Below are 14,187 nucleotides of genomic sequence, written 5' to 3'. Positions count from 1 at the left end.
ATTATCGGTATATTCTCGAAAGAACACGGTTACATTAAATTAAGCCTCGAATCGGATGGTTCGCTGAAGGCACATTCGGTTTTTTTCGGCTTCGGCTTAGTTTTGGAGTCTCAATCGCTAGATTATTGGACAATCTTGACGTCATATTAAAAAATCCACGTCTCGTCACCAGTAATGATGCTCTACTCGGCGACGTGTTTGCAAAAATTCAGAGTTTGCGATACGAGTTCAGCTTTGAAACGCTTCACATCCGAAGCATTAAGGGGTTACATGGGTTTATGGGTTTCAAAAAATCGATTTTTTTTAATGTCTTATTTCTTTATTCTACTACACCCCCAGAATATTGTCCTAAATCTTCAAGTTGATTCGAGTAATAGTTTCTCGGATACAGTCTTGAGAACTTGTGGGTTCGAGGCTAGCTAGGCTAACTGCCCCGTCTTTAAATGCGTTTTTCTCGAAACTGTGTTTTGAAGCCAATTTGCAAGATTTCTCGACAACTAATCAACCGATTTTCATGAAATTTTACACTGGTCTTTGAGATACAATGCCGCTAAATTTTCTCTGAAATTTAAATTTTTTTGTAAAACTGTCTGCCAAAAATCTAATTAAATCCGAATCGTCCAAGTTCAAAGTTAAGGTTTTAACTAAAAAACGTATTTTTTCACTTTAGATAATCCCGTAAGAAGTTATCTTTTTTCCGAGAAGTCACCGGGAATGGCGTCGCAATGGTCGAGTGTAAAAAATTATTTTCCAAAAATTTCAGAAATTTTAATAAAATATTTAATTTTTTATATGAGAAAAAAATTGTTGAAAAAAGGAATAAACCCATGTAACCCTTTAAGCAAAATGTGTGGATCCACAAGAAATGTTAACGTCCTATGCTACCTCTCGGATGCCAACAACACAATTTTCAAACAGTGTTTCTTTAACTTTTTCGAAGTTATTGCCATTAGCGGAGGTGGATGGATGACTCGCCTGAGGCAAGTTTTCTATGGCTTCATAACTTTCACTGGTGAATGCTTTGTGACACTCAAATATTGGTGTTGCTAATAACGTAGGCTCCCCAAAAAACTTCTGCAACATTTTCAGCGATAGCCGTGATTCCATTGGAAATCAAAATAGTAAAAATACATCAGACAAACTTTTCGCGTTCTAAACGAACAGGTGCCAAACAGACAGTAATTGCCATATGGAGATCAAACTTCACACGAACATAAAACAAGGTCCTAATCTAAGATTTTTTGATTTATTCCGAGTCAAATTTGTTCAAATGATATATTGAAATGGATCCATTATTGGTTGTATTCATACAATTGAAGGGACACACAGTGAGGATATTTCGATCCCGGCACATCGTTTCTAATTAAACAATCACCAATCTATATTTTGAGTTTAAACAATCACCACTGTATATTTTGAGTATGTATTTAAATAGCTGGCACAAAATATTGTCTGCTGGCAAATCTTTAATCTTACCAAGAAGCAATAATCTATATAATCTGCCATAATCACGACACTTGATTGGGTGGTGTGCTTGGGAAAACCTTACTAAACTATTTTTGCTTTGATTAAATGAAAAGAATGGATTTATACGAGTAATCTAACTAAAAAGCAATATAAAGTTATTTATTATAGCATTTAACTTAATAATAATAAAACACAAAGTATTAGTTTTAGCGATGTTTAAAATATGCCATATAATCTATGAACATACATATGTATGTATGATCATATATTAATCTACAGCAGAACTGTCAATGATAACAGCGATGAATGAATGCGCGGCGTTTTGACGTAACCATGTGCGAATATGTACATGTGTATGTATGTATGTATGGAATGTAGAATGTATGAATGTATAAAAGAAAAGTGCTTTAACTAGCCTATATACATAAATATGTATGTATGTACATATGTATATATATCGTGGTGATCGTTTTTAACGCAAAATTGTGTGGAAGCCGAAGAACAAATTAAAGGTGGCCCGCCTTTGCAATATAGATAACTACATGGCGTTTGGCCACACAACGAACAACGCGGTATTTATCTTTACCGCGCACAATATTGGCTATATATCCACACACACATACGCATTCATAGTTCATGTTCATAGTCACCTATTCCGCCAAAAAAAAAAAAAAACCTAAAAAAGCTAGCGAAGAGCTAAAATAAAAATATTAACGCGTTCAACAGGCGAATTGAATTGAAAAGGAAATTGGCACAGTGTAGCACAAACATACACACAGGCATACATACATACGTACATATGTACATGTGTAATTGCAATGAAGCGATGAAGGAAGACGGAGTGTGACGTGTTCAATAATAAGGCAGATAAGCGCAAGGTCAAAAAGCAAATAAAAAAAAAAATAAAAAAAAATAAAAAGCTAAAAAAAATTAAAATAAAAAGAGAATAGAACAAAAAATTAAAAAAAAAATTAAAATAAAAATATAAAAAAAATTAAAATAAAAAGAGAATAAAAAAATTAAAATAATAAAAATAAAATTCTAAATGATATTTTTATGTCTATACTTTTTTGTGAAACACATGTACACATTCGCGGCGTGAAACGTTTCAACTGAAAAGTAATGCGTCGATATTTGTGAACTTTGGTGCCGCATTGTATTTCTCAAGTAGTCCGAGTACGAGTAATGGATTGTTAACAAAACACGTGCTTTTCGCCTAATGAACTTCACACCCATACTTATGTACATACATATGTACATATGCAGGTGTATTACAGAGTTGTAAATAGCGGCGTCATTCTACTTATTTGCAATGCTCTTAACAACAAACCACACACAATGCTCATATTTATAACGGAAATGGTATTAACAAGGAGGATAATTGTTATTTGCATAAATAGGCACTTAAGCAAATTGAATAACTGCTATACGCTTACACGGCATATATTTATATTCTTAATTACTGATTATAAAAAAATTATAATTATTGCAATAAAAACAACAACCAGCATTAATATTATATTTTACTCGTACTTCGTCTACCAATGGGGCAGAACGCAGAGCAACCAAGTCGCTTGTCTTAAGATTTTAAGAAAGTAAACAAATAGACGAAGAACAAGTGGCATTTCGCCTTCATACATGCCTACATTCATACATAAGTATGTATGTCATGTACATAAGTACTGCACATATCTATTCGCATTTGTGTAGGCAGGCAGACTTCTGAATGGCACTAAAGCACAGAAAATCAAGTCAATTAGAAAAGTACACAAACGGCAAATTTAATAGCGTGAGTTAAGAAATTATATGTATTTATGTGCATAAATAACTATGTATGAATATTTTAAGTGGCTTTTGTTTATCAATTAATATTAAATCCATTAAAACAAAAGTAAAGTCGAAATAAAGAAGCACAAAAGCGAGTAAGGAGTTGTAAGACAATACAAGAAGTTATCTAAATCCACCACGAAATGTTATTAAAACATTTAATTATATATTTTATGTGTAAATATTTATAAAACTCAATTGAATTGGAAATAAATATGTTTGAGTGCTGAAGTAATTGCAATATCGACCCAAAAGTAGGGTTCTAAATAACGCGTTCACAAGATAATTGAATAAATATTAATTTTTTTTTTTATAATTCCGAAAAAAATTAATTAAAAATAATATTATAATTGCTAATTCCGAAAACCTGATCGAAAAAATTAAAAAAGTTTTAATCCATCGAAAAAGAAATTAAAAATTAATTTTTAAACGCAAAAATCGTTTAAAAAATTTCAAATGAAAAATTAAATCAAAATACCGGATTTAAAATTTCAATTCATAAATAAAGTTTTTTTTAATTTGAAATAATTTCCGGCTTGCCTACTTCGTGTTAAAATACTTATAGTCATTTTGGTAATTTTTGTAAAAGGCAAGTTTATTTTAATTAATTTCAACATAATGCATTCTTTGCATTATTTATTTTTAATTACTTTTAATTATAGTGTTTCAGTTAGAAATATGTATGTATGTAGGTATGTCAATCTTTCCTTTACCTCTTTTTATTCTATTGTTGAATTGAAATTTTTTTTTGTTACTCCAATTTTTTAATTAAAAATTATTTAATCATTTTTCACATACATACATATGTATGTACATATTTCCCCGTAGTTCCTAGGTGGACATAGGGCCTCATAATCATTTAACAATTTTTAATTCCGGAATTTTTAATTTTGGAAATTAAATGTTAAAAATTTAAGCTTTTAATTCCGTTCTTGGAATTCTTCAATTTTAACCAAATTTTCTTAATTTGAAAGCCTTCGCGCAACTGACTCAGATTCCTAGTAGTACGAGTAGTTAATTTGACGGTGTCATATTCATAAAAAAGCTCTGAACTTAAATATATACATATCTTACACATACGAACACATAATTTATGTAAATTCTAATTCCAATCTTCAACACTTACACTTACCGGTTTTTTGGCCGCCAAGGGTTTGCTAATTAAATTCAAATGTGGCTCGAATTCTTCGCCGAATTTTTCTATCAGACTATTCTCGGCGGCCTCTTGGGGGCATTCCTCTTTTTGTACCAGATCCCAAACATCCTCCGGCAAATAGAAACTCAACGCCAAACCCACGAGTATGCCGAATACGAAGTAGTGATTTCGGCTAAGCGCTGATCTACGCATGATCAATTTTGTAAAATTTTAAAATAATTAAATCCAATTGGCACGACAGTGTGCTGCAGTATAACAGCTGATTTGATGGTGATGCTATGGACAATAAGGAGGGCTGCCGGAAAGGAGCAACAGCAGCAATTTGAAAGCACAATATAGTTAGCTAACTGTAACTATGTTAGGTGTCAAACGTTGGGCGTAAACATCATCTTGACGAGAAACAATTAAAGGCTGCACTGTGGGTATGTATGAATGTAGAATTTTTTTTCTGCTGTTATTGGCGATGAACTGCTGTTGCTGCCAGCAAAGTGTGCGCTATCACTTTTGTATCTGCAGCGTGGTGAACGCCAGCGCAAGATGTTGATCTGGCAATGAAGCTTGCCACTTGCTCCACGCGTTGCAGCACACGTACGCACACATGCATATAATTATCACGCTGTAACACAAACACACGCGCAAATAGCGAACCACGCACGCAACAGGCGAAGAAGCATTCAAACCGGCAGACGCAAACCGATCGACAAATCAGCAGACAAAAACACGATACACATTAAACAGACAATTGGATGCGCCAGCAGAAGATATTTTGCCGATTCTTTTTCTGTCACGCCACTCTTTACACACTTTTTATTTTGCAAAATCGTAATTTATTTATTTCTTTTTTTTTGTCACTATTTACATGTGCTGCTTCTTATTTATTTGTTAATTTCTTTATCTCTAAATTTTTTTCTAATTTTTGGCACAAACACAAGCATAATACTCTGCACTGATCGGTGGTGCTCGATAAATCACGTTTTACCGGTGTTTTGCCGACATATTCCATTCATATTTCACAGCACGCTTTATTTCATTCAATGGCATATTTAATTAACAGCAAACAAGGCAACAACAACAAAAGCGCACGGCAAATAATAATCAAAAATTTAATGCTAAATTTTTTTCTAATTTTTGGCACAAACACAAGCATAATACTCTGCACTGATCGATGGTGCGCGATAAATCACGTTTTACCGGTGTTTTGCCGACATATTCCATTCATATTTCACAGCACGCTTTATTTCATTCAATGGCAAGCTTAGAGCAACTGATTAAATTAATTTAAAAATCAGCATTAATTAACAGCAAACAAGGCAACAACAACAAAAGCGCACGGCAAATAATAATCAAAAATTTAATGCCAAAGAAATCGCGACATGCCGCTCGGAAAACACAACCGCACTCCACAACAGAATTAACAAATCTATTCACCAGCGAGGTGAATAACACAACAAAGTTGTTGTTTTTTCTTGTTTTTTATTTGGTAGGTGCTTCAAGCATGTTCAAGCATGCAACGATGAGCGACATCCGTCGGTGGTCGGCAATGCTAGCGCTGGGAAATCGGAAAACGATCTTCATTCGATTCATTTACGAACAAAATACCTTTTAACTGTACAATACAAATGACAAAACATGCATATTTACTCGTAAAAATAGAAAGTTAAATTTGTTAGATAAACAATTAATATAATTTGCTTAATAAAAATATAAATATTTTTGCGTTTTCTTTTTAGGCAATTTTAAGAGGAAATATATGCTACACTCGCATATTCAAGACAACAACACCGTCAGTGGCGGCACCTGACATGCGCTACACGTAACACAAAGTGGGCGACATCTTGTGTGCCTTTTCGTTGTAAACTCAACTTGGCAGCACCGCGGAGAGCTAGTCATGTATTAGCAGAGAACGAAAAATATTAGTTTTTCTTTCACATCATTTTGTCGCGGACGGGGAAAATTTTTGGTCGCAGTGAAATTGATAGTTTTTTGTTTTGTGAAATTCTAATTGGAAATTAACAAGAACTAAATAAAATCAACTAACAGTGTTGAATGTGAGTACATTTAAGTTGGTCAAGTGTGTATTGGTGATTTGAATTTTGCAGGAAATGCAATGAAAATTTATCAGCAGGCTCCAGAAAAAATTAGCAGAAAGTTGAAGTTCGAAAAACGCAACGGTGAACGAGAAGAAGCACACAAAAGATACATTTTAGGACAGGAGATTGGATTTTCCTTTACTTAACTGTGGTGGTGTGAAGGGACATTTTCGAAAATTACAGCCCTTCGCCGCCCCCTTTTAGTAGGGTGGTTGACTGGTGTGTAGCACTGCGACTGAATATGCTAGCCAACGGTTGCTTGGTGGTTGCCGAATGAAATATGGGTTGCGTGGTGCCTCACATATACATATGTACAAACATACATAGTACATACACACATATGTACATAGCTGCAAGCAATCGTATGTTGTTTGTGTGTTTGCAAGTAGGAGAACACCCCGTAAGCTGCGCTAGGTGGGTCGTTAAAAGCAGAGTTAGTCAGTCAGGAATTTTTCAATGCTTCCCAATTTTGTGTGCGCATACCCAGTGAGCGCAAGGATTAAAATTTTACTCGCGCAATGCAGTGACCTGGATGTGGTTGTTAATATTGCGAGTGGGAGAAGAAGTACATATTGGTGTATGGCGATATGCGCACAAATTACCGTTGCCTTTATATTTGCTTTTCATATTCTTGTGTTGTTTTTATTTTTCTTTTTTATTTTACTTTTGCTACTTATTGCAGTGCTTGTTATTGTTTACGAGTACAAGCACGAACAACGTCTCATAGAAGAAAAATGAAACAAGAAGCAAAAAATGTCTGGGCTGACCGCATAGGTATGTACATAGTAGTAGCACCGATATTGACACGAAAGTAAGGCAATACAAGCAGGTAACAGGTAATAATGCTTTAAGGGGCTACAATGTGGCAACACACTGAAAAGCAGGACACTAGAGTTGGAAAAAATTGGCTGAAATGTGTGCGTTTCGGCTGCGCGTTGTCAAATACAATATTATTACTGCTGCACAAATGATTTTGCACGAACTTTTTCATATTCATATGTAAAAGCATATGTGTGTGGCTCATAAAATTTTAATTACAAATATTTCTGTTAAGCACCTAGATGCCTACATACGGATATGTACTCGTGCCTGCGTTATTGTGGCGTTGAAAAAGTGGCTGCCACCCAAATGTGCGAAAAATGTCGGTGAAGTAATACTTTTATGGCCCCAAAGTACATACTTTAATACAAAAAAATATGTAGATATACATTTAATGTGCACACACAAACGCACATACTCATTTTCGCTAAATGTATGGCACTACATATGCGGGTACGAGTAACTGTGCTGAGAATTTGGCATGAATACAAATGTGCTGCTTCTGCTGCTGCTGCTGTAGTAGGCATTGGCGAGCAGAAAGTAAGCAAAGCGTATCGTAAAATAATTGAAGAAATTAACAACAGCACTAAAAATAAAAAATAAAAATAAAATAAAGTAAAGTAAAATTAGAAAACTAAACTAAATACTTGTGAAAATTTCTCAAACAAAATACAAGAAAAAAAAAACACAACAAAAAACGAAAACAAATGAGCATTTTTTTCAACCTTACTGCGTTGTGGCCGACGCTGTTGCTGCTACAACACGCTAAAAATAGCAGGAACATTAGAAAATCAAACACGGTTTGGCTCAAATTAATGGCGCTACATAGTAATTTTGCGTTAGAAGAACAGGAGTAACGTGCTTTTTTTAAATTCAAATGCTTTATAACTTCACATTCCAACATACGCGCTGCTTCCAGGTAAAAAGTGTACATAGCTATAAATAGTATTGAAAGCAGCAACAGCTATGCAAATATCGCAGTTATTTGCTAAGGTCGGGCGTAAATATATATGTATGTGTGTGTGTATACAAAAGCTTATCGGCAGCTCTGAAGTCGCTTCGATATCCAATGAATATCCACACGAATTTTCAAAACTTGTGCACATACATACATACATGCGTACATATGTACATAGGCTATGTGTTTTGAATATTTTTACGCGTTCGAAAGCAACAAGTTTGATAATTATGCTGCGCACTGATAAACATTTATGAAACACTGAAACCAGTTTGTCAAATTAGCTTGGCATAGGCGCGTGTATTCCTACTCTACTCTGAAAACGTGTGGATTTCTGTTGTTTACTTAGTTTTTTTTTTGTTTTTTTAGTATTATTTATTAACGTTTTAGCGTTAATACGTTGATATTTTGTTAAAAAAATGTATGGGATGGTACACACGCATATAGTTACATACATATGTATAGTTTTTAATTTGAGATACGAAGAGTAAATTTTTATATTTTTTATACCCCTGAAAAGGGTATTTCAAGCTCGGAGACCCCATAAGATATATTAACTATAAATGATCAGCGTGACGAGTTGAGTATATTTAGCCATTTCCTTCTATCTGTCGGTCAGGTTTTGAGATATCAATCAGAAATTTCCCACATCTGTTTTTCTCCTCAAGAAACTGCCAATTTGTTAAAACCGCTGATATCGCATAACTATAGCATATAGCTGCCATACAAACTGTTCGACCAAAATCAAGTACTTGTATGGCAAACTTTTTTATTTGATAAGAAATCTTCAAGAAATTCCGCAACAACTATTGTCCAAGGCAATGCCATAATTTCCGAAGAAATTGTTCAAATCGGATAATTATAGCATATAGCTGTTTGTATGGCAGCCAAAATGAAGTCTTTATACCGAAAACTTTTTTATTTTACGAGATATCTTGGCGAAATTTGACATGAATTATTGTCTAAGGCAACGGTACTATCTTCGAGCAAATTGTTCAGATCGAACCACTATATCATGTAGCCGCCATACAAACCCACCGAACAAAATGAAGATAAAGCGCTTTCTATACACTTTTATGCTATAAGAAATGCACATGTAAAGGGTATTATAGCTTTGGTCGTTGCCCCAAATTTCTAATGTCACAACTAAATTCTTCAGCAGGTAAAATAAAAAAAAAATAAACAATAAAAAAAAATAAACAATAAATAAAAATTAAAAAATAAAAAAAGTCAACTCATTTAGTTAAATACAATTAGCTTAATTCGCTCAACAAATAGCGTTATCTAATATTTTTATCGCAACAATCTTCAAGTTAGTTCAAAAAATATATATGAAAATTAACGCTCAGCGAAGATGTAGCGCAAATAAAGCGTTTAGACACTTTTTTGTTGCTTTCTACTTTGATAAGTGTGTTTCGTATTGATTTTTGCACAAATAAGCAACAGGCAAATGAAAAAAGCGCAGAAATTTGATAAGCACGTTAAAAAAGCTTGAAATAATTAGCTAGCAAATAGCGAAATTCCAAACAATTTTGACAAACTTCTGCCATTTTGGCTCATACTTTCGAATAAAGCCACTCGATTAACAAAATAGCCAGCGGTAAAGCTGGCAAAATAGTTTTATTAGAGTGACCTTGTGTGTGTATGCGCAAATATGTACATATGTATGTATATGAATAGCTGTATGCATGTTTCATACTGAAAAAATAGTTTAGTTAAAACTTTTTATCTACAGCTGTTCTAATAAGCGAGTTTTTGTTTTAAACTAAAAAAATTTCGATTTTACAAAGCGGCTAGTGTGCCACTAATAAACGCTTACACGCTGCGCGTTGACGCTGTTGTCTCGTTTCGAATTGTCTTACAACGCGCCAACAGCTTTTGTTATTATTTTTTTAAAAATAAGTATAAAACAGTACGCGCGCACATAACAACAACCACCGTGACACCATATGCAAGTGAGCACACGCACACACATACATACGTATGTACATGTGTGCTGTATGTACCAGATATTTTGCCAGAGTGTCGGCGGCACACAGAACGTTGGCCACCCAACTTCCCACTAACGTGTCAGCGTTGGAATGAGCACAGCTAAACAAGTAGCTTACTATATTCGCACTAGTATAGGCACAAGGAATATAATATACTTTCTATGCATACAAATAGCAGCGGCGATGTACATACATACATACATACCAACAAATGAGTACACAATGAAGCATGTGAGAAACAAACATACATCCATATGTGTGTGTGTGTATGTGACTAGCTATGCAAGTGTTTGTATGTATGTGTGTGTGTGCTTTCATGTCATCATGCAACAGTAGAGCAACACTTTACTTCAAAAACGATAAAATTAGACAAAGTGTCTGCCTGCTAGCTAGCCTACCTATCTGCTGGCGACCAATCGCTAAGTCTGCCATGCGTACGCGTTTGTTTTTCCTGGCACAATGTTCGCCACCTTTTTGTTGCCACACCTGTCAACCCGCAAGTGTTTGCAAGTTTGCCGTTATTCGTGTTTTTTCACTTTTCCTTTATTTGCACACTGCAGCGCGCAGGCGAACAGCGACAGCGACAGCAGCAGCAACAGCAACAAGCCGAAACTGTGCAACTGTAAAAGTTTTTCGCTAAAACAAAACGGACTGTGAAGTAATTAGAGAGATGTGCTTTCGGTCACCTATGTATGTATGTACATATCCAAATTGTTGAATGATATGAAAATAGATTGCGGTAGTTGTTATTGTTTTTAGCCTTTCAAGACTCATTTTTAAAAAATACGAGAAACAATTAAGAGCAATTTTTATTTGAACAGTTCTTTTCTTTGTTTTGAACAAGATAAAATAAAAAAAAAACACAAAAATTTGCTTAATTGAGTTTTTAACAGAAATTTTTAGGTTACCTAACCTACAACATTGCAATATTACTAAATTCAATAGGCCTCGTAGTTTCGCCGAAAATCAAGATAAGCTATTCTAAATCCTTAAAAATTTTAAATTTTTTTATAATCTTCAAAGGTTTTTGCACTATTCTAAAAAGTTTTATAAAATTTCGAAAATTTTACTTCGTAAGAATAATTTCGAGTTCTTTAAAAAAAATTTAAACCGGCAAAAAGGTCCCAAGGAGTCGGGGAGTTCAAAAGGGCATTAATTGAGTCAAAAGGGAGTGATCTATTTCGAGGTTTCCTTCTCTTTTGAAGAAAAAACACAGGAAATTCAAATTTAATGGGGAATGTCATTATCATTCGAAAGAACATTCCTTGACATTTATTTTTTGAAGATTATCTCTTTCAAATGTTGGCCGCGGCTATGTCTCAGTTGGTCCATCCATTGAGTCCAATTTTGAATGACACGTTCGGACATTTCGAGTGGTAAATGGCGAATGACACGCGTGATGCTTTGCTACAAGGCCGGAATAGGAGAGCGATTGTTCACTTAGACTTTAGACTTTACATATCCCCACAGGAAAGAGTCTTGGATGCCAATCGACCGGCGCAAAACGCAAAATTAACTGCTCACCGAAATGTTCTCTTAATAAATCCATTGATTGATGTGATATTCTTTGGTTATTAATGATCCCACTTGAACGGTTCGCTGGGATCAAACGGCCGTCGCATATCGGTAAAGCGGCTTGAGCCCGTCACACATTTCTGGAGACGGCTAATATCAAGTTGCTTCAACCTTACTTTGCAGAAGATAATAACTGTAATATTCCAACTAACTTTCCTTTATATAGCTTTGATAATTCGCCAAAATCTTTAACCTCAGCTGTACATTAGGAGAGTGTCCAATAAGAATTCCTCTCATTGCGTTGAAATTAACCTTTCTAAAAGCAAGACTTCTTAGCTTACTCTTCGGACTAGAAAAGTCTCGCTTTCGCTCAGATGCTGCTTGCTAACTAATGCTTACTGAGCTCACAGTTCACAAATCCAGTGCTGGAATGCGCGAGCTCAGCGATGCACCGATCCAGTCTGATGAGATTGGGGTAGGTGTATTCTTTCTCAGCTCATCAGCTTTGTAGCTTTCAGCGTTTGCGATGTGGCCAGATAACCGAACCTGTATAATTTGTAGTAACTTGATGCTTTTGGTAGTGAGGTCAGACATTTATTGACTAACATTGAGCGCACTGCCAGTGAATGTTTACCCTTCTGAATGAAGCAGCACTTCGAAACAGTGCATCTACTGGTAATTTTATTGGCATCACTTTTACTTGAAAAATAGTACCGCGGTCTGTAAGCAACAGTTAAAGCTGAGCTCTCGCAAAAAAACAACTTTGTTAGTATGTATACAAAGAAGAATCCGTACGATAAAAGTTTTTCGAATTACTTTTATAGACCATGGTGGAAAACAAAAAAAAAAAACCATAGTGCGATGAAACCCTTTGAAAACAAAAGATAAGATAACAAGCATTAAGGGGTTATACATATGCAATTAGAAGACCGAATTTTCCAGAATTTTTTTCTGAGAAAACTTTTAAGTTCATTGATCCAAAAATTTGTACACTTAATATGGTATCTTTTAACTGTATTTTAAGTCCTAGTATTGGTAAAAATATTTATTTGGAAAGGAACTACCGCTGATCTCTCAGAGCTCCTATCAAAAAAGACGTTTTGCGGTGACCATTATATCTCTCAACTGGATCCTTTGAAATTAAAAAACCAAACAGAATTCGTTAAAGTAATGTAAAATCTAGTAATTAAACGAAAGAATAAGAAAAATAAAATTTTTTGACAAAATGGCGGTTTCTAAACAAAATTGATTTTTGACCAAAATTTCGGCCTTAAATTGTTTATAAAAAAAATATTTATCACTGAGAAAAAATATTCGATTATTTTGCTAAAAAGTCGATTACCAAGTAAATAGGCTGCCAAACAACCTTTGTCATCATTGTTATTTGACAACTTTATTTAATTTTAAAATGACAGGATTAGCTAATCTCAGTTGACGTTCGAACAAGCAGAAACATACACACATACGCATATAATGTGTTCAAAAGAAAATTTTGTATGGTTATGCGATCGTTCTAATAAACTCGCTGTATATATACGTACATACATACATACATACATACATATGTATACGATCAATCACAGATGGACGAAAGCGAAGGAAATGCCAAACTGCTGACCAATGCGCGGTGTACTCGCGAAAATAATAACAAAGCAACAATGAAAATAAAAGAAAATTGCAGGTGTTTGTACAAAAGCTAAACAATAAGTTGGCACACGCACCCACACACACACAAACACACGCACAGCGAGCACACATAAGCGGGCCGTATAACGGTGTCTTGCAGATAATTGTGTATTTCCTTACATGTGTTCGAGTAATTAAAGTGCATACAAATACATACATATGTATGTGTTGTATGTTTATATATTTGCGAATAAAAATAAATAGATATCTGAAGAATTTGTATTTTATAAACGCCTGAGCTTTTATGCGACATAAATTGCTTATGAGATGGTGCTGTGCGAAGAAGAGTATGCTCACACTTATATGTATGTATTTACATACAAACATATTTATACACTTGTGGAAGTTTGCATATGTTTGTGTGTGCGCAATTGAAGATCGTTTGCGTTGTAGTCGCGAAGGCGCAGTTTACTTGCGACCCCCCACATGTGCATGTGTATGTGTGTGCACAATGTAGGTGCAAATTAATTGTGCAAATACGCGCATATACATACATACATATGTATTTATAAACTTTATTTGCCTACTTTACACTCGTGCTCAGATAAAAGTGCTCAAATGCTGGAATGCACGCCGAAAAAAAAACTTTATTGCTAAAGCTTCTTCAGAGTTCGTTGCTGCTATTGCCACTTGTTATGTGCTATGTCTGAGCACACACCCTTTGTACACTTGTACAGT

The 14,187-nt window shown here is 34.7% G+C and overlaps 2 protein-coding genes across 2 annotated transcripts in view; one reads left to right on the top strand and one right to left on the bottom strand.

Annotated features, from left to right (window-relative positions):
* LOC126760250 (chondroitin sulfate glucuronyltransferase) overlaps window positions 1–5,480 on the bottom strand; it is a 42,702-nt gene extending 37,222 nt beyond the window's left edge. Inside the window, exon 1 of the mRNA XM_050475735.1 lies at window positions 4,427–5,480. Within this exon, the coding sequence (XP_050331692.1) occupies window positions 4,427–4,642 (216 nt within the window). The 5' untranslated portion in view covers window positions 4,643–5,480. The remainder of the gene's footprint in view (window positions 1–4,426) is intronic.
* Window positions 5,481–6,190: 710 nt separating this feature from the next.
* LOC126760251 (serine/threonine-protein phosphatase 2B catalytic subunit 3) overlaps window positions 6,191–14,187 on the top strand; it is a 28,104-nt gene continuing 20,107 nt past the window's right edge. The window contains exon 1 of the mRNA XM_050475737.1: window positions 6,191–6,498. The gene's annotated coding sequence lies outside the window, so the exon portion shown is untranslated. The remainder of the gene's footprint in view (window positions 6,499–14,187) is intronic.

Source organism: Bactrocera neohumeralis, chromosome 5, assembly GCF_024586455.1.
Source record: "Bactrocera neohumeralis isolate Rockhampton chromosome 5, APGP_CSIRO_Bneo_wtdbg2-racon-allhic-juicebox.fasta_v2, whole genome shotgun sequence".
NCBI classification, from domain to species: domain Eukaryota; kingdom Metazoa; phylum Arthropoda; class Insecta; order Diptera; family Tephritidae; genus Bactrocera; species Bactrocera neohumeralis.
Note: the sequence above shows the minus strand (reverse complement) of the source record. Positions and strands in the feature narration are given on the sequence as shown.